General features: G+C 39.5%; 2 protein-coding genes across 5 annotated transcripts; one reads left to right on the top strand and one right to left on the bottom strand.

Annotated features, from left to right (window-relative positions):
• Positions 1–1,239: 1,239 nt before the first annotated feature.
• cfap36 (cilia and flagella associated protein 36) lies at positions 1,240–11,294 on the top strand. Of its 4 annotated transcripts, XM_086259034.1 has the most exons (12): positions 1,242–1,596; positions 1,956–2,020; positions 2,147–2,248; positions 4,207–4,321; positions 4,411–4,498; positions 6,450–6,609; positions 7,194–7,284; positions 7,578–7,662; positions 7,693–7,759; positions 8,659–8,823; positions 9,237–9,356; positions 9,798–11,294. In XM_086259034.1, the coding sequence occupies exons 1-12, from the start codon at positions 1,491–1,493 to the stop codon at positions 9,879–9,881; spliced, it is 1,248 nt and encodes a 415-aa protein (XP_086115160.1). In that variant the 5' UTR covers positions 1,242–1,490; the 3' UTR covers positions 9,882–11,294. The 4 variants fall into 4 exon arrangements, with proteins under 4 accessions (XP_086115161.1, XP_086115160.1, XP_086115159.1 ...); XM_086259033.1 differs by having other exon boundaries at positions 7,578–7,759; XM_086259035.1 differs by lacking the exon at positions 2,147–2,248 and having other exon boundaries at positions 1,240–1,596; positions 7,578–7,759.
• A 575-nt stretch (positions 11,295–11,869) lies between these two features.
• Positions 11,870–23,453, bottom strand: ppp4r3b (protein phosphatase 4, regulatory subunit 3B). The gene is made up of 16 exons (XM_086259028.1): positions 22,980–23,453; positions 22,395–22,450; positions 20,261–20,359; positions 19,432–20,055; positions 18,640–18,717; positions 18,288–18,404; positions 18,058–18,174; positions 17,362–17,493; positions 16,774–16,876; positions 16,651–16,692; positions 16,101–16,259; positions 15,755–15,924; positions 15,535–15,674; positions 15,102–15,247; positions 14,882–15,021; positions 11,870–14,570 (listed from the first exon to the last, which is right to left on the bottom strand). Exons 1-16 carry the CDS (start codon positions 23,119–23,121, stop codon positions 14,466–14,468), a joined length of 2,370 nt encoding a protein of 789 aa, XP_086115154.1. The 5' UTR covers positions 23,122–23,453; the 3' UTR covers positions 11,870–14,465.
• Between the last annotated feature and the right edge of the window lie 1,564 nt (positions 23,454–25,017).

Raw genomic sequence — 25,017 nt, 5'->3', positions numbered from 1 at the left:
CGTTTGTGTGTGTATGTGTGTCTGTTTAGTGATCTGGCTTTCGTTAAGTAAAGTGGTTTACCTCAGAAGTTAATCCTTAGTACATCGCTGCACATTCAGGTTACACAGACAAGGCCCTGTGTAACCAGAATGGACAATCAAAGAAGCCTTACCACAGGATGGCGAATAACAATAATCATCATAATCATATTTAATAATTGCAATCATATTTACCATAATACCATAATAATTAGATTTGCCACAGGATGAAGCTAATGTGAGATTAAAATTAGTACCACGGCCAACTTAAAACATAATCTACGTACAGTAATGTGCAAAAGTCTTGAGTCAACTCTCATTTCTTTATATTTTGCTTCCAAGGAGCCAGACATTCGTCTAATTGTTAAAGTGGTCTTGAGTCATAGTTCTTCTTTTTGCACTGGCTTTTTTTTCTCACTCGTTTCAAATTCTTGTACCCGATTATTTTTAAAGGAACATTTTTGTCATTGTTGTTGTTGTTTCTTAAGCCACTTAAACCTCTGTTGTAGACAGACAACATACAAAGAACCAATTTAAGTTGTTTTGTTACCACTAGCCTGTTGCAAAGGTTCATCATTTGTTCCCATTTCTTTAAATCTATGAAAATTCCCAAAGATAACATAGTTTGATCAACACAAAAGAGTATTTTTTGGATGATCAATGTATTTCCCAAACTGCTAGTGGCTGAAAACATGACATAAGTTGGCAAAATGTGCAAGAGAACAGGAGGACAAATTAATTCCATCATCAGACCTTCAAAAAAAGAGAATAGTAAAGGCTGATTCCCAGCATAATATAAAGAAATGAGGGGTTACTCGAGATTTCTGCATAGTAATATTTTTAAATATTTAACACTCATACTATTTATTTCATTTTAACTTATATTTCTACTATATGTAATTTCATTTTTATGTGAAGCATAAAAACAACAAATAAAGGGAGTAGAATCTGAAAACGTTTGGTTCACCATACATTGCTTTTTGAGATAGCACACGCTAAATGGTAACAAAAAGTACAAACAAAAGACTCAGTAATCTATATACAATGAGCGAACGATGCAGAATTAACTTTTGTTTTATCTTGTTTTTGTGATATTTCCAGCAACTGCAGGTTTGGGACTGTGGGGAGTTTTTAATGCTTACTTTAGCGGCTTCTCCGTCTCGGTGCCAGTGGAGGGCTCTGCTTCGTCCAGGCAGAAGGAGCAGCTGACTGACGTAATGGTTACCTTAGCAACCAATTAGGCGTCACCATTCTCAAATTCATGACTGCGCATTTCTCACCTTGTCCAGAACGGAAAAAGCAGCCTCCGAGACTCATGCGGACTAGTTAATGAGGGACGATAAACCAGATGTGTTTTCCCATCTGTGTGAGCTGTGCTGCACGCGCCGACCTGAAGAACAACACTGTGTCAGGGCTGCCGCTGCTGCCTTTGTTGTTGTTGCTGCTGCTTACGCCCGCCAGCTACGACCAACATGGCTGAGGACGACAGTGAATGGGTTTTAGAAAGCATCGTTGGCTACCTTGGAAGTCCCGAATGGGTCGTTCCTGTAACGGACTTTTTGGAAAACAAATGCACAGGTAAAAACAGGTTATGAGGTGATTTTAGTCTGAGACTAAGCCTCTCTGGAGCTGTGCACCGTTAGCGCTGCGGCTAAGCTAACGCTAACGTGTAACAGCGATGCTGTCTGATAGTCTATCCACTCAAGTTTAGTACTAGACTTTCTCCTCCTGTACATTTACATATGATACGAGCGGAAACAGCGACAGCAAATCTTACGACACCAAATACAACAAACATCTGCATATAAGCGGACCTATAAACAGGTTTTACATTTGTAACTTTTCTGCGTGCTAAAGTCAGTGCATCTAGCTAAGTCTATAAAATATTTCCGTGGACACAATTCATTTCTGTCAACTGTGTGTTTTCAATATTTCAGTTTTTGACGACGAAGATGAGAATAAGTTGGCATACACAGAAATCCACGAGCAGTATAAGAAATTGGTGAGTTCAATTGTGATTACTACAATCTGGCTAATGTCGTGCATTGCCTCATCAGCATCAGTCAGTAGTAGTTTCATATTGCTGACTCGTCAGAATGGACTGGTGTGAGCTGCTTTGCTTTCGTAGGTGGAGAAGCTGTTGGAGAATTACATGCAGGAGGTTGGCATCAACGAGCAGCAGTTTTTGGATGCGTGTACTTCTCCCTTTGCCAAGTCTAAAGCTCTGGAGGTACTCTAAGCTTCCTGCTTGCACACCACTGTCATCCTGCCAGCTAACCTGAATTGAGAATCAGGGATAGGATTTGCTTACATAAGCCCAGTGTTGTTGGCATCAAGCCCACTGCTTGATGCCAACAACACGTTTTTAAAAAAATGAGTTTGGAGGGGTTTCCATTTAAGTTGAAACATTCACAGTCTTGCGTTATACAACATTCCAGCTGTCTAAGGCCGTCTTTGCTGTGTTTTTTGCTGCATAGTTCATCAGATGTTTTCAATAGCTGACAGGTCTTGACATGTCAGGTACTTACTACTTTTCAGATGCTGAGTTTGGTTGACATTGTCTTACTGAAATAAGCAAAGCCTGTATATATATTGTGCTTTTACAGATGCAAACTCATTCACCCCTACACCACCATGGATACTGGCGATTGAACTGTGCACTAAGTTAAATGATTCTTTCTCTTTTGGCTGAAGGCATAGCATCTATACATACATCTATACATCTATAAATTCCAAAACGAACTTCAAAACCCAGAGGGCAGTGGGGTTTTTTTTGTGTTTTTTTTTATTGTCCCCTAGTTTACCTTAAACGAGCTTAGCATCCAGATAAGTGTTTCTGGATTTGTGTAGGTACATTTTGTCTTTGCATGATAATTTTAAGCTGCATTTATCAATGCAAGTTGTGATCTGACAGTGTTTGTTTTGGAATTATTCCTGATCCCATGCTGATATTCCCTCCTGAAATCCTGAAATCATGGTCATTTTCCAGATTTTCTGAATCTTTAGCCGTTTTAAATATCAAAATGATGAAAACTCTTTGCAAATGTATTTCTGAACATTTGCTCTAGCCCTTTTATACAGACTGCAGAATCTCTGCAGTCATTACTTCTAAAAGATTTGGTATCACTAATGCACTGTTTTTATACTCATTCTGTTACTTATCCTGTTGCCAAATAACCTAATTAGTTTGAGATGTTTGTCTTTTGTTTCTGCTTTTTTATCTGTTGCTGTAAACATAGTCAAACTGAGCTTTTTCCTCAGAAAACACATTTCTTAGTTCTGAATTGAGCCATCAATTAAGGAAGGGTTAAACGGTTGTTTCCATTTTATCACATTAGTTTAGATTAATGTAAGTCCTCTGTAAATACTACAACCTTAGCACCATGAAGTGTTATACTGTGTCTGAATGTTTATTACACAAAGCAGACTTATCAAAAGAAATCATCTTCAAGCTGCACTTCATTAGGAGTCACTGTGTTTTCAGTCTTCCTCTGTGTTTAGTTATTGAGTCAAATACTTCACAATATAGTTGTTTTTTTTTTTTGTGTTTATGAGAGACTGAAACTGTTTTGGTGAAACTGATGAGTTGCCAGAACTAAAGCAAAAATGTCCAAAAATATAGACCATGTTCATGGATTACCACTGGCAGTGATCAGTTGGACGACATTGGAATTGTGAAGAAAAAAAAAAGTCTAATTGAATAGATTTTGATGCAGAATATAATTTGAATTTTACAGTTGTGTCTCTTCTATAAGCACACACTCAGTCTTCATTATCATGTGATATGAACACAAACTTTTTACATAGTTTTTATTGGACTGAAGGCCCAGTAAGGTTTGTCCATGATCAACAGGACACGCTACTCTTCCATGGCAGTATTTAATAAACTAAACTTGCACAAAGTGATCACCTGATGAGCCTTCACCCAAATTATGTTTAAGGTCAGGGTGATATTGGTTGTTTTATGGAAAATTTTCATTTTCACAAGAATTGCTTCTCCTCCTGCATTGTTCAGAGTTTAAATTCGTCTTGAATATGACATTGACATTGCCTCATTGTCTTCTCAATACATAATAATTCTCAGTAGTTTGTTCAATAAAGCCAGTCAATGAAAACAACAACTATTTCACACATTACTACAACCTGTGAACGGACTACGTCACTGATGTTGGTTTTTTTGTTCTTCAGGCAGTATTCCAGCCAGTTCTGGCTACAGATGACTTCCAGATCTTTCGCTCATTGATGGTTCACAAGAATATGGAGCTGCAGCTCCAAGCCCTCAGGGTCATTAAAGAAAGGAACGGTAGGCTGGATTAACATGTAAAGCAAATCCAAACACACACTTGCAGAGCCAAACGCTCAGCTGTAGGTTAAATGTCTTCGTGTGTGTAGGGGCCCTCCCAGAGTGTCTGACTGATGGTGTGGACGTCATGACAGAGTTGCAACAGCAAGAGATGAAAATCCTGCAGGAGGTTCTTAAGTAAGTCGCTCTGTCATTCTTGTGGTATCTGACTCCTTCATAACATTTACTGGTGTCCCAAAAATAAACTTTTAGTTGTTGTGTAAAGCTATTCGAATGGCCGATTTGAAGATTTAGGATTGTTGATATTTCAATATGTGACTGTAAGAAAACCTTTAGTGAGTGTCTGGTTCAGTTAGTTTGTTTCACAGGTGAATCAATCAGTGAACGCCAAAACGAGCCAGTACCTGCTCAACTATCTTTCCCCACATAGTTTTTTACTGACTGTGGACCATCACTAGTTCTGTTGAACCTGACATCTCATTCACCCTTTCTTAGAAACATCCTCACAGTTCACTGTGCCACCTTAAGAGCACTCTAATGTTTTTTTTAAATGCTGTGGCTCTTCGTGTTTTTATGGCACATCTGTTGAAAGGATATTTTAGAAGTCCTATGAGCCAGATTTTGAACAGTCTCTGACGGGAATTTCATGGAAACAGTTTTTGATCATTTCTACAACAGAATAAAAAAGTGCTGCTCTATTTATTTGTATTCCAAGTTAACATTAATTAGGAATGTATTTGCTTAACAACTCTGACGGGAAGTTAAATCCCCATTTTTTTCTCAATTATTCCTAACTGAATAGATTATTTTTCTTTGAATTTAGGCTGAAATTTCACATTTACATTAGTCAGTAGGTGTTTACTAATTTTACTTTTCAGGTAATTCAGTTAATTTTATAGTACATATGAGGCTTTTGTTCCTCACTATACCATTAAGAAATTTCCACATTTTCTTTATGCATCCATTGCACTTCCTGAAGGCTTCCCGAAGCTCCTATCACTCTTCTCTAATGGGATTTTGCTATTGAGTGCCTGGCCAAGTAGAACACACCGAGTCTAATGGGACCACAGTTAAGCTCCTTAGGATCCAGCTAATTTAGGTTGGAGGGATTGACACTAAACAAGCAGCTGAGAAAAACGATGGTTTCATCCCTTTTGTCATACCAGGGAACCTTATCAGCGGTCCACTATGCTGCCCCTACTCCTCTCCAGGTTATCAATAGTTTCTTCTATATAAGTGGCATCATAAAGGAATTGTTTTACGTAATCTCTGATTGGAACTGCATCACTGAAGCTGACGCTTATTTTGATGACGGGTCTTAAACTAGTATTAATTCTGCAAGTTTATGTTTAATTGTTTTATCCTCAACAGTTCAAATGTATCTATGTTCTGTCAATATCAACCTATAAAAATCCTCACAGGATTTATGACTAGGCACAGTTCCAGTCACAGTATCTCTGTGTTTCCATACACCTACTTGTAAATGCTTTGCAGCAGTCTCCACTGAGACAATTTAGGCTATTAAATAAATCTAATTAAAGGATCTGGCTGTGATTCCCGGGTGATGCCTGGGAGCTGGTTGGGTCAAAACGGGGTTACCACATGGAAATCCCTGACGCGGCTGTCTTTTTCTAGTTTCTACTGGTGCTGTCAGCCAAGGGCTAACTGGACAATAGAACAGGCTTACCTCTAAATTGTCAATGCTCTTATCAATCCAATCCAATCCAATTTTATTTATAAAGCACTTTAAAATACCCAGCACAGGAACAAAGTGCTGTACAGAAAATAAGTTAAAACAATAGAATAACAAAAAACAGCAAATTAAATAAATAAAACACATAAGACATAAAATTAAAACAGCCCTATGTTAAAGCAAAAACAAGATAAAACAGCATCGAATCACCTAAAAACAACTAAAATAAAAATAAAAAACCAACATCTCACGTGGTGTCAAAGGCCAAGGTTATCACACCAAAACTACTGAACATACTGTGAACCCCTTCGAGAGGGCTCTTGACCAAAGGCTTTGCAACAGGGCTGAAATAGTGAAGTTTAAACAGTTAGTTGGTCCTAGGCTTATGTTGAACTCTTTCTTTCTTTTTTTTCTCTCCTGCTTATTCCTGTGTAGAAAGTCAAAAGAGGAGTATGATGAGGAAATGTCCAGGAGGCTGCTATTAGAGAAAGAGGTTGGTTCCACCTCCAGTGGCTGCTCTAGTAAGCTAATGGCAGAGTGTGATGAAGCCAAGAATACCTCCTCCGCCCTCAGCCAACACATCAGCCCTGCCAAGGTGAGGCATCATGAGCACTATGAGTTAAATAAGACCTGTGAACCAGCCAAATAGTGCATCTTAGTGAGGCTTCTTGTGCATGCCAGTGTTACCTTTTGTTGGACTTTATCTCACATAATCTCACTAACTACTTTTCCATTGAGTGCCTGAGCTAAATTCTTATTGTGAAGTCCCCTTTAACCTTGAAATCACTTTTTTATTAATGTGCTATTTAAATTTCACCAAGGTGAAAGCATGGGTTAATGATCAGCACACCACACTGGTAACTGGAAAAACACAGTATAAAGTTGAACCATCCATGCAGTAAGATTTTAATCAGGGATGTATTAATAAGTACACTGCAGTTTACTAACTAGAAATACAGTAATGCCAGTCCAGCTGTGTCTGTGATAGCTAACAGAGAGAAAATGCTGGTAAAACTAAAATGCACAGTAGACCTCTGCTCTTAACAGATATAAATACCAGCCTAATTATTGGATCATTAAGCAGCTTTGAAGTGTTTGTGCTTTGTGGATTTTGCACATTATTTGGAGACAGTTTAAATGTTCATTCATTCTTTCCATCACCCATATCCCCACCTGTAGGTCAACAGTAACCCAGTTAGAAAAGAAGGGAGCAAGACAGCTGCTACAGGAGGTGGTGCTGAGAGGAGTAGCTCCTCTAAACCCACAACAGGTAAGTTAGAAGAGAAGACAAACACTTTGCGACCAACTGAACTCTTTCTTTCTTCTTGTTATATAAAATTACCCCACTATACCACATTATTCTTGATCTCCTGAGCTACAGACAACCCACATAGTCAGATGAGAAACATTTTTATTACTGGAAATCATGTAAACGAGCAGCATCAGTAGTATTACTAATGTTGCAGATAACATGTGAAGCTTTTTAATCTTTTGTTTTATTTTAAACACACAACCAACACGAGAGTGGCAGCTCATCAAAGTCATTTGTGTATGTGCCCACAGATCGTGGTAGTGATGCTGTGGGATCCCGAGTTCTGCCAGCTGTGAGAGCTCCTGTGAAGTCTGGTGAGCCCTCCATCAGCAGCAGTCCTCATGCCGGGGAGCAGAGCAACAGCAGCCAGACTACAAGCGAGGCGTGGCTGGAGGAAGCACACAGGGAGGCTGGCTTCTCTAAGCCATATACTGTGAGTCTGTGAGACTGCTGACGTACCCCATAGATTACAGGAAATCTGCGCATAACATAAAAAGCGATTTGCCTCATCCTCACTCTGAAGGAAAGATCAGTGCCAAAGCACAATTGCACTCTAAACAGAAGGGTTTAATATTTCCTTTTAGGTAGACAACAATTATTTAGTTTTAAACAACTGAATTACCTATTACTGAAAGAAAACAAAATAAAATACAGATATTTTTTTTACTTCCCTACCTAACATAAATATGTACAATAGATACAGATACAGATAATCACAATACAATACAAATTATGACCTGCATTAATTTAAGGGAGGAACACCAATGCATAGACTGTATATAAAAGACAGACAGGTGTTGTCGGTGATTTCACCAATGCTTTGTAAGGTCTTGTTGTGAATGTGACCACCAATCTTCAGATTAGTAGGTGACCTGCGTTATCTCCTGAGCTACAGCCAACCCACATAGTCAGATGAGATACATTTTTAATGCTGGAAGTCATGTAAACGAGCAGCATCAGTAGTATTACTAATGTTGCAGATTACATGTTTTGATTTTTGGTGTTTTTAAAAAGGACTCAACAAACATGCAGTGGGTGTAACTAAGAGTTTGAAAGAAATGTAGAGACTTGACAATAACAAGTTTACATGCCCTTATGCCTCATGTGTGAGAGATTGCCAGTTTGAAACTAGGAGGAGACTAAAGCTCCGCATGCTAGAATGACTAGTAACAGTCCCAAGCCTGGATAAATGTGAGGATTGTGTCAGGAGGTGTAAAAGTCTGTGCCAAATCAAATGTGCAGATGTACTGTGGAAGCAGTTTGGGAGATAGGAGAGCAGCTGTAATTGCTGTTGAAATATAATAATTGAGCTTCACCTGCGTTTCTCTGCAGGAGTTATCAGTATCACAGCAGGAGCAGCTCCAGCAGAGGGCGGCATATCTGCGTCAGCAGAGGGACAAGCTGCACGCGCTCCGAAAAGAGCAGCAGAAAACCAAGCAATCGTCCTTGCCGGAGGAGGCACCCAGCAGTCCCACACCAGCACCCAGCACTACCCCGGTAAATGCAGGTCCTCGCCTCCTTCTCCATACCTCACTTCATAAAGTTGCTCATCCAACTGCTGCAGGCAGTTTGGCACAAATTCTATCTGTTGAAACAGGGATTTGCAGTAGTTGTGTTGAAGTGAATACATTGTTTTTGATTAGACACACATTCATGCATTAATACTCATAGTGGCTTATTAAAGTTCTTCAAAGTTATCTTTAGAGATTAGAAATTTAAGTTTGACGCTGGTTATGAATTATGCCTCACCCAGGACCAGTTATCCAAATTTCGCCTGATTTTCTTAAACCTACATTTAATTTTTTTTGTCTTCTTGTTTTTTCCCCTTCCAACTTGTTTTATTTGCTTCTTTTTCTTGTTCTTCATTTCCACCCACTTCCACTTGTGTCTGCTCTGGACTGGCCTGTTAGGAGGCAGTGGGTCAGTCCCAGAGAAATGGGGCCTGTTCCCCTCCTCATCCTCCTTCTTCTCCTCCTCCTCCACCTACTCCTCACTGTGCTTCTCCAGCACAGCGCTCCTCCAGTCAGAAGGTGATCCATCAGCTGCCTCTGATGTTAACAACTGTACTTGTTCATGTCTTGTGTTCATCTGCTTTTGCTTTGTAGTAATCATTCCCTTCATTATCACCAACTAAAGGTCTGCATCTTTTTCCCCCCTAAATTAATAATTTTATTGCCACAAACTGAAGAGAATCAGATCTTGATTTGTGTTGACTGAAATCATCGATCTTGACTCAGTTCCTATTCCTTATTAGATGCGATTCTCTGTCAGCACCTTGTTTACCTCAAAGTTACAGGATTACTATGCCAATGTTTCCAGTACTAGCTGCCTGTGTTTAGTTTTCTTGCTTGTGTACTGTATGTAGACACATGTGCTTGGTTGTATTTTAGTCGCCTTTCTCGCTGCTTTTTCCACTTTCCCTATTTTGCTGGTGAGTATTGACTGCTTCCTGGTCTGGTCTCTTCTCACAGGAGATATCTGCTGAGGAAAGAAAGAGGCTGGAGAAGAGAAAGCACCTTGCCGACAAGCTGAAAGAGGAAGTGATCAAGAAATGACTTCCCCTCAAAATGCAATATTCTCCCTTATATCTTATCTATTTACTCTGGCAATCAAACACATGGCTTCCTTTACACTGCTGCATATTTCGTAATGCAAATCTTTTCTCTTTTCTTTCTAAAGACAAAAATTATGGGCTCTTCCATCTTCTGAGTTCTTTTCTGTGTAGCAAAAAGAGCATCTTTGTTTTTAAATGACACTCATTACTCTTAACAGACCACTGGAGTATTTAAAGGTCTGATAGCTACTTTCTGTATTGGACTAATTTCAGAAAATGTTAATTGAGCTAAAGCACAAGGGGCTGTGTGCTTCTGTATATCAAGCGATATCCTGCCAGCGGTACCGAAACCTCTGCTTTTCATTTGTAGGCAGACTTTAATTATACTGTGGGGATCGTGGGTTCAGGAGAAGAGTAGGTTGCCCCTAATTGCAGGTTTGGTGGTGCGGCCACAACCCCACCACATGCCAAAGTGTGTTTAGTGAGCAGAACGATGAACCCCAGTTTCTTCTTGATGGCAAGGCAGCACCTTACTTGGCAGCTCCACCTGCACTGGTGTGTGAATGCATGACTGAGTATAGCTTCAAAGCACTACTACTTAAAATGTGCTGTATAACTGCTACATTTGTAGACCATTGGTTGAAAAAGTGGAATAAAAATGTTTTTTCAGTCTGTACACTACTTTTTAGAAATGTCTAGCCGTTGGACAACAAATCAATCCAAACAGGTATTAATTATTTTTGTCATAATTTGACATTTTTAAGCAAAATTGTGAAGATTTGAATATTTCTTTTGTCACATACCAAGGTAAAGAGGATATTTAGACATTTTGTACTTTTCAAATAAAAGGGTGTATAGTTGTATTTTTTTTCCTCGGTTTTCTAAAATTGAAGGACAATTAAGAAAATAAGCAGAAGATATGCAACACTATGCTCGTCAGTAATGGTACAAAATCTTGCTTCACAGTTTCTGAAACCCATTTTGCTACTTTGAAACTAGTCAATATGTTTGGAGTGCTGGATTTGGATTCAGACACTGGCTGATTTCCTTCTAGCAACAGTTAACAGTAACTGGCCATGACGTGATGAATCAGTGAGTACAGATTTGGGAGGACTCTACGCTGAGGTAAAGGCAGTATTAGTTGGATCCAGTGCACAGATTGTTTTCCACTGTTAGCACTCCCACAAGGAAGCTGGTACGTCGTTGGCAGTTAAGAGAGCTGTGCAAGTTGTCAAGATGACCAATCACATGTTCATACAGGGGCCAAGAGAACAGTGCGCTGCTTTCTACGAGTGCTGTATTTATCTGCAAACCAATCAAGAGTCTTCACTTCAATCAACCATAATGCACCAGTTTATTTGTAATGTTGTTATTGTGTATGCTGTTTAATAAAAAATATATTTTTTAGAAACAACCTGCAGTCTAGACTTGAATGTATATATATAAAAACCTACCCACTTCAGTAGTTAGACCTTTTAAGTACTAGGTTGGACCCCCCTTTTGTTTTCATAACTGCCCTAATTATTGCGGCAAAGTTTGTCCAATTTTTTAAACCTGTGCAAACAGTAGCCTGTTTTCTGTTCTCAGCTGATATATGATCTTCTACTGCTGCAGCAAGATTCAGTGTGTTACACATTTTTCCTGTTACCAGTGTAACAAAGCAGCCTGGCTACTCTGACATTGACAAGGCATTTTCATCCAGAGAACTGCTGCTCACTTCTCTTTTTCAGACCATTCTCCATGAGGGCCAATAGCGCAGGCTTTTTGTTCTCCTGCTCTTATCTCTGTAACTTTCCATGCAATTCAGCCAACTGATATACAGTGCATAGTAAAAGAAAGCACATATAACTTTTCAGATGTTAAACCCCATTTTCTTAATATTTTCTGGCCTCTTATTAAGCAATCAAAATGCCTAACATAAAATCTAGGACACTTGCAGCTCCAATTGCCAATTGGTACAAAGTTGGTAAACAAAGCTAGATTCACAAGTTCAATGTCAGGGTCACATTTAATTTCAAAACTTATCAAATAAATTCATACAAATGTTAAGAATGGATGGTGGTAGTAAATGCACTTGGTACAAATTCATCAAGGGAGAGCAGAAACAGTCATTGTTGGATGGAACCAACATAGAGGAGGAAAGACAATTCACTGCAGGTGCTGCTCCTGAAAAGCACATTGGCAATAATTCTCTCATTTCCTACCTCCTGCTTTTGTTGTTGTACATGAACAACTGATCTAGCAATTTTTTTTACCCAGTTTAGATTCCCTTCATCTTCCTATGTGCTTGTGTTGGGACCATGAGAGAAGAAGCAATGAAAGAAATGTTCCAACCCGACAGAATTATCCCGCTTCATCACACCGGTGTGTTGTCAGAAATAATACGCACAAGAACCACTGTTTGATTCAAAAACTTCACTGCATTGACTGCGGGGTAAATCATATTTATCATACCTAATAAAAACAGATCATCCATTCAGTCAATGAAAACTTTTTTTTTTAAAAAGGACTTAAACTAACTTTTGATCTGTAGGGTTTATTTTTCTTCTTTTTTGTGTTTTTTTTTTAAACAGAAAATGAAAAAAACAAAACAAAAAAACTTGAAATAGGCTTTAAATTTTGGGAGTAAGAAGATCTCAACCAGAGCAGAACGACATTTTGAACCCTCAAAATGAAAACAAAAGCCCCCTTTAGCACCTCAATCTCATTAGAAGAAGTCTCCACAGTATATGTAATATCTGATTATTCACCATCTAGTAGTGTTACTCTGGCCAGACCATAGTATAAAAGATGGACACAGCTTCCAGGACTGAAAAGTGAAACCAGTGTGGATGGGGCCAACTCTGGTTGCAAAAAAAAATTGAAGTTTATGGGAAACCGGCCCTCAACTTGCTTGCCCTATGACCTCAGTACACTTTGTTTATGGCTTCATGGTTTCAATCACTAGTTTCAGGTAATACTGAATAAAACATGAAGCTCACTTTTGTAAATTGCAGTCATTATTAGAATCCGAAAAGAGGATTAGTCAGGGTAGGATCCAGTGTGTGATATCCTTGTTCACAGCAAGATCATCTCCCCCCTTCTCACATCTGGTTTTAAAACTACAAGAGGCTAAGCTCAAGGCTTCATAACAGGACTTCACAAACCAGTGGGTGACCCACTGGCTACATCCATCTTTTATACCAGCTGTGCCACAACAAGGTGGGCAGCTTTTTGTTTCTGATGCAAGTTAAACTCTGAACCTGAGATCTGTCTGGGAGAAGGATGAACGACTCAGGTTTGCCACCCTTTTAAAACACAAACTGGGCTGATGATGTGCACACTGTAACGAGGACGCCAAGTTTGACTTAAGTACAAAATTCCAGACATCCTCGAAATGTTGACTGAAAAAAAGAAACTTTACTGCAAGTTTTTTTGTTATTTTTAAACCAGCATTTAGGACTTCTCTGTATTTGTACACTGAATCAAATGAACTGTACTAAAGGGTGAACAGTGACCCCACCTTTTTGTGCGACAACAAAAAGAACACAGGCAGGTAGGGGTCTTGCTCCCCTTTCAAAAATCACGTCAGGGGCAAAAGATTAAAAAGAGGAACAAAAAGATCTGTACAGTACTTTTTAACAAAGTCATGAAATACAGGACTTCCTGGCTAACACAGTCTTGTATGTGCGTGTATCATCGTGTGTGTGTGTGTGTGTTTGTGTGTGTGCCTCGACCAAACTGACAACATGGCTTTTGAAGGTTTGAGTCCTGCTCCTCTCGCTCTTAGTCTTCATCCCAGTCTCACTGGTCAGCTCCCTTGTCTTAAGAATTTGGGGATTTTTCTATGATGTCCCTCTATCCATGACTAAAGTAAGTAGTTCTCTGGGAGGGCGGCACACACAGCTTCAGCCAGTCAAGCTTTCTATTACTATGACGGCTAGTCCTGCTAGCCTGACTGACCTGCTGTCAAGTTCATACACTGGCTGGTTGTGATCTGACTTCCTCTCTCTCTGGAGCTCATCGATTTGGATTTGAGAAGTATGGAAGGGCTTTTTATTTTTATTTATTTTTTTTAAATAAGAGGTGACAGGCGCAGTGGGGCTCTTGTTGGACTGCAGCTTCCTTAGCCCTGTAGAGCTGGGAACTGCTGTGCCACCAATTCAAACTTCAATGTCTTGTTGGTGTTTAGGGTTGTGGGTGAGGAGGAATAAGTGAGAGCAGGAAAGGAGAGCAGGAAGGAGTGAAAGAGGGGAGAGATGAATTCTCAAAGGGTCAATGAGGTTCTCAGGTGGAAGAAAAGAGATTTGGGAATCTCCCTGAAGAGGTTGTTGAAAAGGAAGAGGTAAACAGGCTGAGACACAGATTGATCCTTCTTTCTTTAAAAAAACAAAAACAAAACAAAACAAAAGCAACTCTTCATCTCCTTTTGCCGAGGGAGAAGCTGGAGCAGCAATCAGAAGGGACTGAGAGAGGTGGGAGCTCATCTTTGTCCATTTCTTCAGTGAGACAGGTGGCACAGGCAGGCAGCCAATGAGACAACCAGAGGAGGGGATTTCAAAGGGACTCAATGTCCGTCCACCATGACCAAAGAGGACAATTCGCCTTAGGAGCTCAAACGAGGCCGCTTCCTTGGAGACTGGTCTTCTTCCTCATCATCTTCCTCTTCATCTTCATCGTCAGGGTAGTCCACCAAACCAACCAGAGCAGTCTAAGACAACAACAAGAGTGACTGTTTCATTTCAACATGTACTTTTGCAGGAGCGCAGGACAGCTATTAGTGCTGAAACATAGTGTTCTAAATTTCACTCACATTTTACTTATTCTGACCAGTGAAGTCAAACAACAAGTAACTTGTGTAACTTTTATCTGCATTCATGTTGTGATACCACTCGAAACATATTGTGCAACACAGAAAATTAAAGACTGTCCTGTGTTATACTGTCCCAAAATTGGACAAAGGATTAGGATAGGACAGGATAGGAATTCAAGTCTTTCTCAGAATGCAACATGAAATATTACCTTGACTACTGGTGTGGCAGGAAGAGGAACAGTTTTGACAGAAGAAGCTGAACTGTTGTTTGGAGTGACGGCTGGTGAGGCAGGTGGGAGGGCAGCAGCTTTCCCATTGTTATTGGCACCATTGGCTCCGTTGGCAGCTCCTACAACACAAACTAGGATCATGCAACAATCTGGGAAAAACTATCCAGCAACATTCATACAGTAAGAGAATATAGCTTACCTTTTTTGGCTTCCATGTACTTGCCGTAGCTATCAGAGAAGTCATCCCCCATTCTCTTCTCCACTGCCTCTCCATCGTCATCGTCATCATCGTCATTGAACCACAACTCTTCATCCTCATCCAAAGACCGCGCATCTCTTCGATATCTACAGTTGAGAAAACTGCTTCATGAGGTACAGGTGTCTACACAAGGGGAAGTACTACCTTGTGGTAATAAGTCTCTGATTAAATATAAATGAAGGTTATGAAGCTGAACAATGATGACAAGCACTAGGGTTAACAGAGGTTGACTAAAACATGCAGAAATTCGGTAGGGGTGTGCACAAAATGGGAATAGAAAACTATGTAAAATCGGCATATATACATGTAAATTTATGTGGTGGAGTGCATGAGTGATAAAGATCACAGTAAGGGAATGACCCTTGCTTCTGACCTGTTGAGTCTCTGGCTCTGCCGGTCTTTTTCCTGTTCATATCGTCCTTTCAAGCCCTTGAATGTCTGGACATACTCAATGGATTCAAGTGCTTTGTAGAAGTTATCCACGATGTGAGCTATGAGTGATTTGATGTCCTCCTGGAAAGCAAAAGGTGGATCATTATATATTTAATGCAAAAACAAAGGCTTGTTAAAGTAGCCTTTGTGCTTTTACATACCACTTTAATAAACTCAAAGAGCTCTATGATGGCAGAGTTGAGGAGGTTGTATCGGGTCCCATTGTCCAGCAAGGCATTAATGACAGGCTCAAACAGGTTCCCTTTGATGATGTAGCGGTTGTAGTATTCGTCTTTTAGACCAATGATTCTGCGCATGAAACGCAGAGCACCTTGGACAAAAACAGAGCCACTTTGTAAAAAAACGAGGCACGATATGATTCAAAGTCTTATCTGTATTATTTCTGTGAGCTTGGATACAAACAGCAGTTACACAGCTCTGGTATGGTTATATCTGTATATGAGGTTCAACCACAATGTAGTCGCTATCAGAACACAGGGAACTTACAAAGAGCAAGGAACGTGTGCTTTGAGTTCATCAGCACCAGCACTCTTCTAAGCAGGTCTTTGTTCATGATGTAGGTCTTGATGTGATAGGTGTGGTGTTCCACACAAAAGGTCAGAAGCTCCAGGATCAGTGCCAGCAACTGAGCTGTCTGGAAGTTGTCTACACAAATAAAGACAAATCGTGTTAGGACATGCAGCACTGTCCAGGTACATTTCCAAATACAAGCCAGACAGCAAGTGTACAATCCTTTAATATATGGTTTTAAGAGTCATTCCAGATTTTGTGATCCTCAGCATCTTCCTTAATAATTTGAAGCTGTTCCCATAGTCTGGTGACTAGCTTAACATTTTATTTCTTATTCACGTCCTCTAAAAGAAAAAGAACCACACCCTTAGTAAGAGCTGCTGGTCATTTATTTTGGAAGGGTTCAGGTAAAAACAAATAATATAATGATGTTGTCTACTAGAAGAGCAGTACTTTCAAGCCACTTCAAATGCACAAATTTCTAACTGTTGAGTAGTTCATGGTTGACAGTTTAAATAACACCCACCTGGGCACACTGGGTTGACCTTTGTTGATCCCTCCTGCAGATCTGAAATGTGATTACATAGATTAAACAGTGAAATTTCCTTTCTTCCAGTCTGTTGTACCCTAGTTTAACTTCCCAGCTCACCTTTTGAATTTTTGTCAAGTGCAGTGTTGGCCAGCAGAGGAGCAGTCAACACGTGCATGCAGTATTTGTAGAAGAAACTCAGAAACTCTGTCTTCTCAGTTTTCTAGCAGAAAAAACAAACACAAAAAAACTTTAATAAGTGTTTAAGGTTTCACTCAGGGGACACATATACTTAATCTAGCGGTGGTAACGGACATGTGGAGACACAGATGGAGGATTTTGTCAGATAACAATGAGGTAGGCACCATAAATGTGCTGCTTTACATCAGTGTTTCTTCAACTGTGAGGCAGGACTCACTGGCAGAGCCACTGCAGGTGGGTAAAAATAATGCGTGAAACTAAGTTGAATAAACTTGACTTTGTAGACTTTGTTTTTTTAAATACAGAAGACTCCACTGACCCTAATTTGACTAAATTGGATCCTTTCTTCATTGTTAATGACTAAAAAGTGTGGGGAAATGAGTCACACCAAATAAAAGTCTGAGAACAACTGATTTAAATGAAAAAGCAGAGTGATCAACATTGAGCAATGGCTGGAGAAAAAGGAAAGGGGAAGAAATCAACAAAAATCTGGTTGATTTTGCTTACGTTGGTGGAAGCCAACATATTCTCAGGGTCGATGAGTGTCCTGAGCAGACCCATCAGCTGGACAGCTCCCCCCAGCTCTGGGTCAGAGTCACAAATCATCTGCTTAATCACAACATTTATCAGGAGAACATCCTGAAACACAAATACACAAAGCAAACAAAGGAGAAGTTAACACAGTAGCGCGCTCAGATTAAAAATAAATTTTGTATGGCATGAAAAGAAAACTGTCTCTCTCAAAAAAACAGGGCAAACACACAGTATTAAAACAAAAAAAAAAAAAGCCTTCTTGTACACAGAACAGAAGATCAACAGAGGACACTAAAGAAAGTTAATCAAACTTTGTCTCAGTAATTCTCTATAACAATTCTGTGTTTTTATACTACTTTATCAAACATGTAAATTGTGTATCAGCTATAAAATGCCTTCAAATGTTATGGCTCTGTAGTAAAAATCGAGCACATCACGTGAGCCCCAACAGTGACAGGCTGTTGTCACAATACAAAACACCTCGTTTCCCTCATTGTTCATAAAGCAAACAGTTTTCCTTATTTAGATTTCACCTCAGTTATGGACTGTTCTACATGCCTGATGTGGTAATGAACTATTTGAAACTGAGAGAGCCTGGGCTGCCAAAACACTGCTTTCATTAAAGAGAAAGTTCTTTTTTTTTAAAAAAAATAATGATTAGATGCTTACATCATCTGTCTGCTGAGGTTCCTGCATGACAAATTCCCTAACCATGGAGGGGCTGAATTCCACCAGGTAAGAGAAGATATCAGTAGCTGCTGCCCTCACCTGCAAGTCATCCATTCCCTGAACAAAAAAAAAAAAAAAAAAGAAGTTAATTCAACTGAGCATTGACCAATCAAAAAAGACTTTTATTAAGACTACCTCAGATACACATTCATGCCAGAACTATAACGTACCATTACTATTTCAAGAGCAGGTAAAATGCCTAGATTTGCCAGAGTTTTGAAGAACGCATCCCTGTTTTGAGGCTGCAACGTTTGTGAAAACGCACAGAATTCTTTGACGAAGTTCACCTAAGGAGAGGAGGAAAAAAAAGGAGATAGATAAATGACAATATAAATGAGAAATGCAAAGATCAAAATAATTAAACCGGTCCCAAATAAAAATCACTGTGCCTACCGCCATTTCTGGGCTCATTTCTCAAACATGGTTATGAAAGGCAACTACTTTGAGGTTTCAACATATGTCCAAAAAAAAACAAAAAAAAAAAAAAAACAACAAGAACAAAAAAAACTTCTTAAAACTTGCCAATTCTCTCCTTTTACTGTCCTCAGTCGCATCATCTGTGAGCTGTGCAAAGACCTCCGTTAGGAACTTCTCATCCTCCTGCGGCACATTTAAAGCCGGGTTAAAACATCAGAACAATAAAGAAACATGTCTTAAAAATAAACAGAAAATCTAATCCTGACTTGCAATTTCAGCACAACAAGAATGAAAGGCAAATTATTCCAGCAATAAACCCATGAGTCCTAGAACCGTACAGAAAATTAAAATCAGTCACCTGACTGTGAAATGAAAGAATTCTAAGGTCCTGTTTGTTTACACCATGAAAATAATTGTGTGGTATAAAACTTATTGTTCAGAACATATGCCTCACATTTGCACCATATTACAATCCACATACAAGTGTTACAATGGGCCTAAACCTATTCACTCAAAGATTTTGAAAATGTTTTAATGTATAGTTTTAATTGGTCATCATCACAATACAAAACTTGACACACACATCTTACGCATACATTATTTGTACAGTCATTACAGGCTTATACATTTCCATCTGTTCACACTTATTATTTGAGCTTTCCCACTTGATTTAACATTTCACATGAGAATTAAATACATTTAAAGAAAAATTTTTAATTTGGTTTTAAGCATAAGTCATCTTGGTGGACTAATCTACAAGCAGGGTCATTTGTCAAACAAATTTTAATTAGTCACAACATGTACAGCAATACTGTATATGTACTGGCTAAACTACACAGTGGATTAAATAATTAACTCATAATGTTGTTTTATAAATAGCTTGGTTTGAATCCTTACCTGCAACATACTGACAATTTCCACCTTGTTGAAGAAGATGAAGGAGGTGAGTGTGGATAGGAAGTTCTCCTCAAAGACAGATGGTGTGGGCAGGATTATGTCCTGGATGTACTGAACTCTGTATGTCTGGTGGATCTTCTGCCGCAGTTCAGAGTCTGTGATAGGGATCACCTCCTTAAATTTCGCCGTCTTGGTCAAGAATTCCCGGTGGCGTTTAGGTTGAACCAATGCTGGGTCGTACTCCAGGCAGCCCACCACATCCATGATACAGTCGTCAGAGAACATCACCTCAAAGAGGGCTGCTTTATTGAGAAATAAGACGCCTCGGACAATCTCATAGAGGTGATGGAGGCCTTCCCTGTTGTCCACTTCCTCACATACTCTAAAGAGACCCAGGAGTTTCTTGATGTAGCCCTCAGTCATCAGGGCCAGGGCAAGCTTTTCCCTCCGGATGGGTGAAGAAAGGACAGAGGTAACCAAGTCGGCAATTTCCTCCAGTCTGCCTTGCTCACAAGGGGGGAGCTCAACTAAGTGGCTTGTCTCTGGAATCTCCTCAAAGCGCTCTTCCTCAGACTCATCAATGGGGTCCTGGGTGATGTCCAGAGCAGGGTCTCTACCTTGGACCTGAGTCACAAATAAAAGCTATTATTAAATGAACACAATTGATAGTATCATGTGTACAGTCACCTCTTTGCACAGGTTAACGTTTCTCAGTAATTTGTCCAGTACACAAACTATTAAATAGATCAACAGAGCTTGCCCATTGTGGTAGGCTCAATGGAATTTTAGCATCAGTGAAACAGCTGTATGTTCCTGGTTTGAGTTTTACCTGGCAAATTCTTTCCCAGATCTCATCACAGCCAGCCTTTTCCTGGAAACTGAGTGCAAGGTCATAGTTATCTGCTTCTGACCAGACAATCAATGTGTCCTGGAACAAAGACAAAGGATTATTAAACTTTACACACGGACACGCTTAACTCTTTCACGGCAGGCACTCACAGACACACACAGACACTTATTCAAGATACACTTCATTAAATTGTATGTTAACTGAACACATGCTTACAAATGTGTGCACACACACACACACACAGGCAGCAAAGGAAAATAAAAACGTCAACATTTAACTCCTGCAGACAGAGGATCTTGTGGCTCCGTTATGCCTTCTTGTACGTATTGCTGGCAGGATTTGGGTGCAAATCCTTAAAGTGTATCTGAAGGATAAAGTTTTCTATCCTGGTGGGAATGCACTCCTCTAGCATGACAGTGACTTATCCACAGAGTATGAAAATGATTTGAACAAAAGTCTACAACAGACAAAGCAAGCTAAACACATGCAGAATATCTTTTTTGTACCTAGCTTCACCAAGGTGGTTATCAAATAAGTCAAACAGGGGTTTTTCGATCTAGCTATGACCACATTCACATGAAAGAGGCAGCAATGGCAGCATGACCAACCAGAAACATGAACCGGTCTATTAGCAGCTGAGGGGCATAGTTTATGAATACTATCATGCTATAAAATTAGCATTATATAACATGAAGTAGGTAAACCGATAATACAGACTCGCTGCAACACAACTTCTGTAGCCAAAACAGCAGTGTCAGTCTGTGTGAGAAGAAAAGCGCTGTGTAATTTTAAAGTATTGTTATATATGTCTTAAAGTAATAATGATTAAAGTAAATAGTAAAGTGTGTACAAATTTTGATAATTTAAGGCAACAAACTTAATGTCAAAGATCTGGGAAGACCTCATTACTATATTACAATAAAAAGAAGCTAATGACGTTTAGATTTGCCGCTTCTTTCACTCAGTCTCCGCAATTTGAAATAGTCTAAGGGCAAGTAGAGACAAAATTTAACAAAATAAAAGATTTCAAACTGGTAAGTAGCCAACTTGCAAATGTTTCATGACGTCAGAAACGAAAAGGTTTAAATTGCCTGTTTTAGTATCATTTCAATGTATTACAGCCTATACAACAATAAAGTTGCTTTAATATTGTTTGCAGTCAACAGGAAAGAAGCAAGGAATAAAGTTGCCCTCAAGAATCTCTATTTCTTACCGATGCTGAGACAAACTTCAGATTTTCTTAATATCTGCACACTAAGCTCTAATTGATCTTTATGCATTATTTCATAGAAATAATTGTTCCATGGGACGCGATTTCAAACATGTTGATCTCTTGTCTCAAACATGCCCCATTCCTGAGGAGATTAGGCGAGTGTAAATTGCCACAGTAATGTACCCCATAAGAAGTAAACCAGCTCCAAAACACTGGAAATCCAGGATTAAACCTGAAGTTAGCCAGACCCTAATCATTAATAATGCTATAAATTTTTAGGTAATATAAAAGTGTCATATCACAATAACAGTGATACATAAAAAAAAAAAACCATGCAACACAACAACAAAAAAAAAGAAAGAAAAAAAAAAAACACGCCTCAACATGTCTGAGAACAAGAGCTGCTGTCAGCCTCCAATACCTAAAAAAAGGAAGTTATTCAACAACCTTCAACAAAGAGCAGTAATTTTAAAGACGTGCAAAAATATTTAGAAAAAGGTGGAAAATATTTTTCTTTATTTAGGAACTTGCAGAGTTACAAGGTTAAGGTTAAGTTGAATTAGTTAAATGTTTCATCAATTACAGCAGCTCACTGTTAAAGGAAGGTGGAAGTTGACTTTCAGACACTCAGCTATAAATGTGGGAAGACTTCATATTTATGCCATAATTCTAATGATACCTTGATTTACAAACCGGTGTGGTTCATATGTGGTAATTACTCACGGCATTACCCGATTATTACTCGATACCAAGTTTACAATTGCATCAGTCAGCCAATTTCTACTGTCTCGCCTAGATTACATTAACTATCCAGCAGCAGATCTCAAACCAGTGTTGGGATTATTTAAATATGTGTGCTATCTGTAGCTGAGCCAGACTCAGGTAATAATAAAAACTTACCTGTTGTTTTTGATATGCAGTATTTGGACTTATCTTCGATTCCAATAGCAGTGATCCTAAAGCACAGAGATATAGGTGACTAAATATTCAAACCAGTTAGAAAGCCGGTTCTTTAAAGACGAGGTTTGTTATTCTGCCTGGGAATAAACAGTCATGGCTATGCAAATACACACAAAAACAATCGAATTAAACTAAAATGCTTAAAAACAAAGGTAAAATAACTACAGCAGACCTTAGATTCTATTGTAATAACGTTATGTACTTTCTTTGTCACATACATGAACCACAAAGAGCAATAACAAGTTTATGCGTTCAGACTTTCAGGGGCACCATGCTATAGAGATCCCGTCGGACTAAACTAATAAGCATGCTAGCAACAGCTATTCAATAAATATTTGCCATTTATTGAGAGACGTGCCTAATATTAACAGTTCTGGCACTATGACGGCGAAGTCTGCCCCACATGTAGAAAAAAAGTCTAATAAGGTAATCTGGTGCCCACTGTGGGCAATCGAAGCGCTCTCTCCGAACAACCAGGAGTTAGCATGCTAACCACCGCAACAACTATGCTAACAGGGAACTTACCGTCCGATTCAGCCCGAACTAATAACGATATCCCCCTCAGTCGTTCGACAAATGTAGACGAAACGTGCCCGGTACCCCGATCATCCCATTGCCGATCTTCATTCAGCGTATATACCTTCACTCGCCGCCGAGTGTCCGACATGGTTTAAACGAGTCGGAGCTAGCAGGCTAGCTTTCTGCTAACAAGCTATCACCTCACCCGTCTAGTGTTTTCCTCGACCTGTTAACTTTGTTTCCAACCGCATGTTATAAAACATGCATGTTTAAATTTAGTTCCCAATAGCAACAAAATATATTAGTAGGTATTTCATAAACATATTACGACCTGAATCTACTTATTAAGGGGCCTAATATTAAACTGGAAAATTCTGAGAGAACACAACAACTCTAACGGCCTTCTTGCTAACGTCCACAGACCGCCATCTTGTAATCCGATCTTGTGTTCTTTTTCTTTTTCTACGTCAATCAAGCGCTAACTGCCGCGGGGTCTCCTCCCCCGGGCTGCATCGTCCAATGGCAGAACTGCGGCTCCTCCAGCTCACCGCGTCACCAACGGTAGAGAAAGGTAATAGCACCCATAGCCGTTTGCAGATGTTGGCATAATGTACAGATGTGATTTTGTTCAGCTTGTTTAATTCATAGAGGAAGCAGATACTTACTTAAGCAGAAGATTAACAGAGTTTTTCACGTTAATTAATCACAATCATAACTGAAAAGTTTTTTTTTTTTTACACAAACGAGGAATTTGTCTTGGAAAAAGCAACACTTCAAGCCATGATCTACAGAGAAAGAAAGGAATAAAAGCTTGATGGGTTTTTTTGGCATAAGTTTCTAGACTTCTTGGAAAATATTCCTCAGACAAAAGATTAACTTTTTGGTAAGTAAAACTAACATTTAATTAAAAGAATATCAAAGCAACAGTCAAACATGGTGATGGTAGTGTGATGGTCTGGGGCTGGTTTGCTGCTTTATGCAGCTGATGGAACCGTGAAGTCTGTCCTCTACCAGAAAATCATGAATGAGAATGTCCAGCCATCTGAAATTTTAGCAGACTTGGGTTATGCGGCAAGACAATGATCCAAAACACTAAAACTTCACTGAATGCCTCAAAAAAAACAAAAAAACAAAAACAAAACAAAGGTTTGGGATTGGTCTATTCAAAGTTGGGACCTAAATTAGACGCATGACCTTAAACAGGCCGTTCATGTTCACGAACCTCCCAACATGACTGAATTCAAACTATTCTGCAGAGAAAGGTGAGCCACAGAGGATCATCTGCCTCCATCTCAGTCCATCCTCCTCTGTCACATCAACCTTCCTCTGCATCCATCAATCTTCTCGGAGGTTATCCTCTTGTCCTCCTGTCTGGCAACCTTCGTCTTCAACATCCTTTGTCCAATATATCCACAAATTACCTCGACAGCCACTCCACCCTGCCTATACTGTCTTGTGCACTGTCTGTTGTTTTGGATTGTAGCCCAGAGGTATTTAAGTCATACACATGTATTCTGCCTTGCTTCTACTGACTTTCATTCCTCCTCCCTCCAGATCTGTAGGCCCTTCCTGATGCAACCCTACACATTACTACTAACACTCTTAGATTAAGGCTGAACAGAGAAACACTTAATTCTTCTGTAAGACTCCAAAGAGTTATTAGATCTTTCCCTGTCCAATATTATGCAATAAATTGTTTTAAATAAATGTTGAAATTTTACAGCTCTCCTGTTATCATCTCCACCACTCAGTTTCTTTTAAGGACCCACTGGATGAACCTTTTCTATTGTGAAGCAACTGTCCATCCATCCATCCATCCATTCGCTTCCGCTTATCCTTTTCAGGGTCGCGGGGGGCGCTGGAGCCTATCCCAGCTGTCATAGGGCGAAAGGCGGGGTACACCCTGGACAGGTCGCCAGTCTGTCGCAGGGCTAACACATAGGGACAGACAACCATTCACACTCACATTCACACCTAGTGACAATTTGGATTAATCAATTAACCTATCCCCACAAGCTGCATGTCTTTGGACGGTGGGAGGAAG

This window comes from Aulonocara sp. 'chitande type north' Nkhata Bay, linkage group LG13 (assembly GCF_057382095.1).
Source record: "Aulonocara sp. 'chitande type north' Nkhata Bay isolate Kocher_YH1m ecotype deep benthic linkage group LG13, A_spYH_male_GT1.1, whole genome shotgun sequence".
Lineage (NCBI taxonomy): Eukaryota > Metazoa > Chordata > Actinopteri > Cichliformes > Cichlidae > Aulonocara > Aulonocara sp. 'chitande type north' Nkhata Bay.
This window is presented reverse-complemented; position numbering and strand designations above follow the sequence as displayed.

Coding starts and splice junctions, on each gene's coding strand:
- cfap36 (XM_086259033.1), top strand. CDS start 1,491: ATGGCTGAGGACGACAGTGAATGGGTTTTAGAAAGCATCGTTGGCTAC. Junction 4,322..4,410: donor GGTCATTAAAGAAAGGAACG/GTAGGCTGGATT, acceptor TCGTGTGTGTAG/GGGCCCTCCCAGAGTGTCTG. Junction 9,357..9,797: donor AGCGCTCCTCCAGTCAGAAG/GTGATCCATCAG, acceptor CTCTTCTCACAG/GAGATATCTGCTGAGGAAAG.
- ppp4r3b (XM_086259028.1), bottom strand. CDS start 23,121: ATGTCGGACACTCGGCGGCGAGTGAAGGTATATACGCTGAATGAAGAT. Junction 16,260..16,650: donor GGTCAACCCAGTGTGCCCAG/GTGGGTGTTATT, acceptor TTATTTGTGTAG/ACAACTTCCAGACAGCTCAG. Junction 15,022..15,101: donor GTACATGGAAGCCAAAAAAG/GTAAGCTATATT, acceptor TTTGTGTTGTAG/GAGCTGCCAACGGAGCCAAT.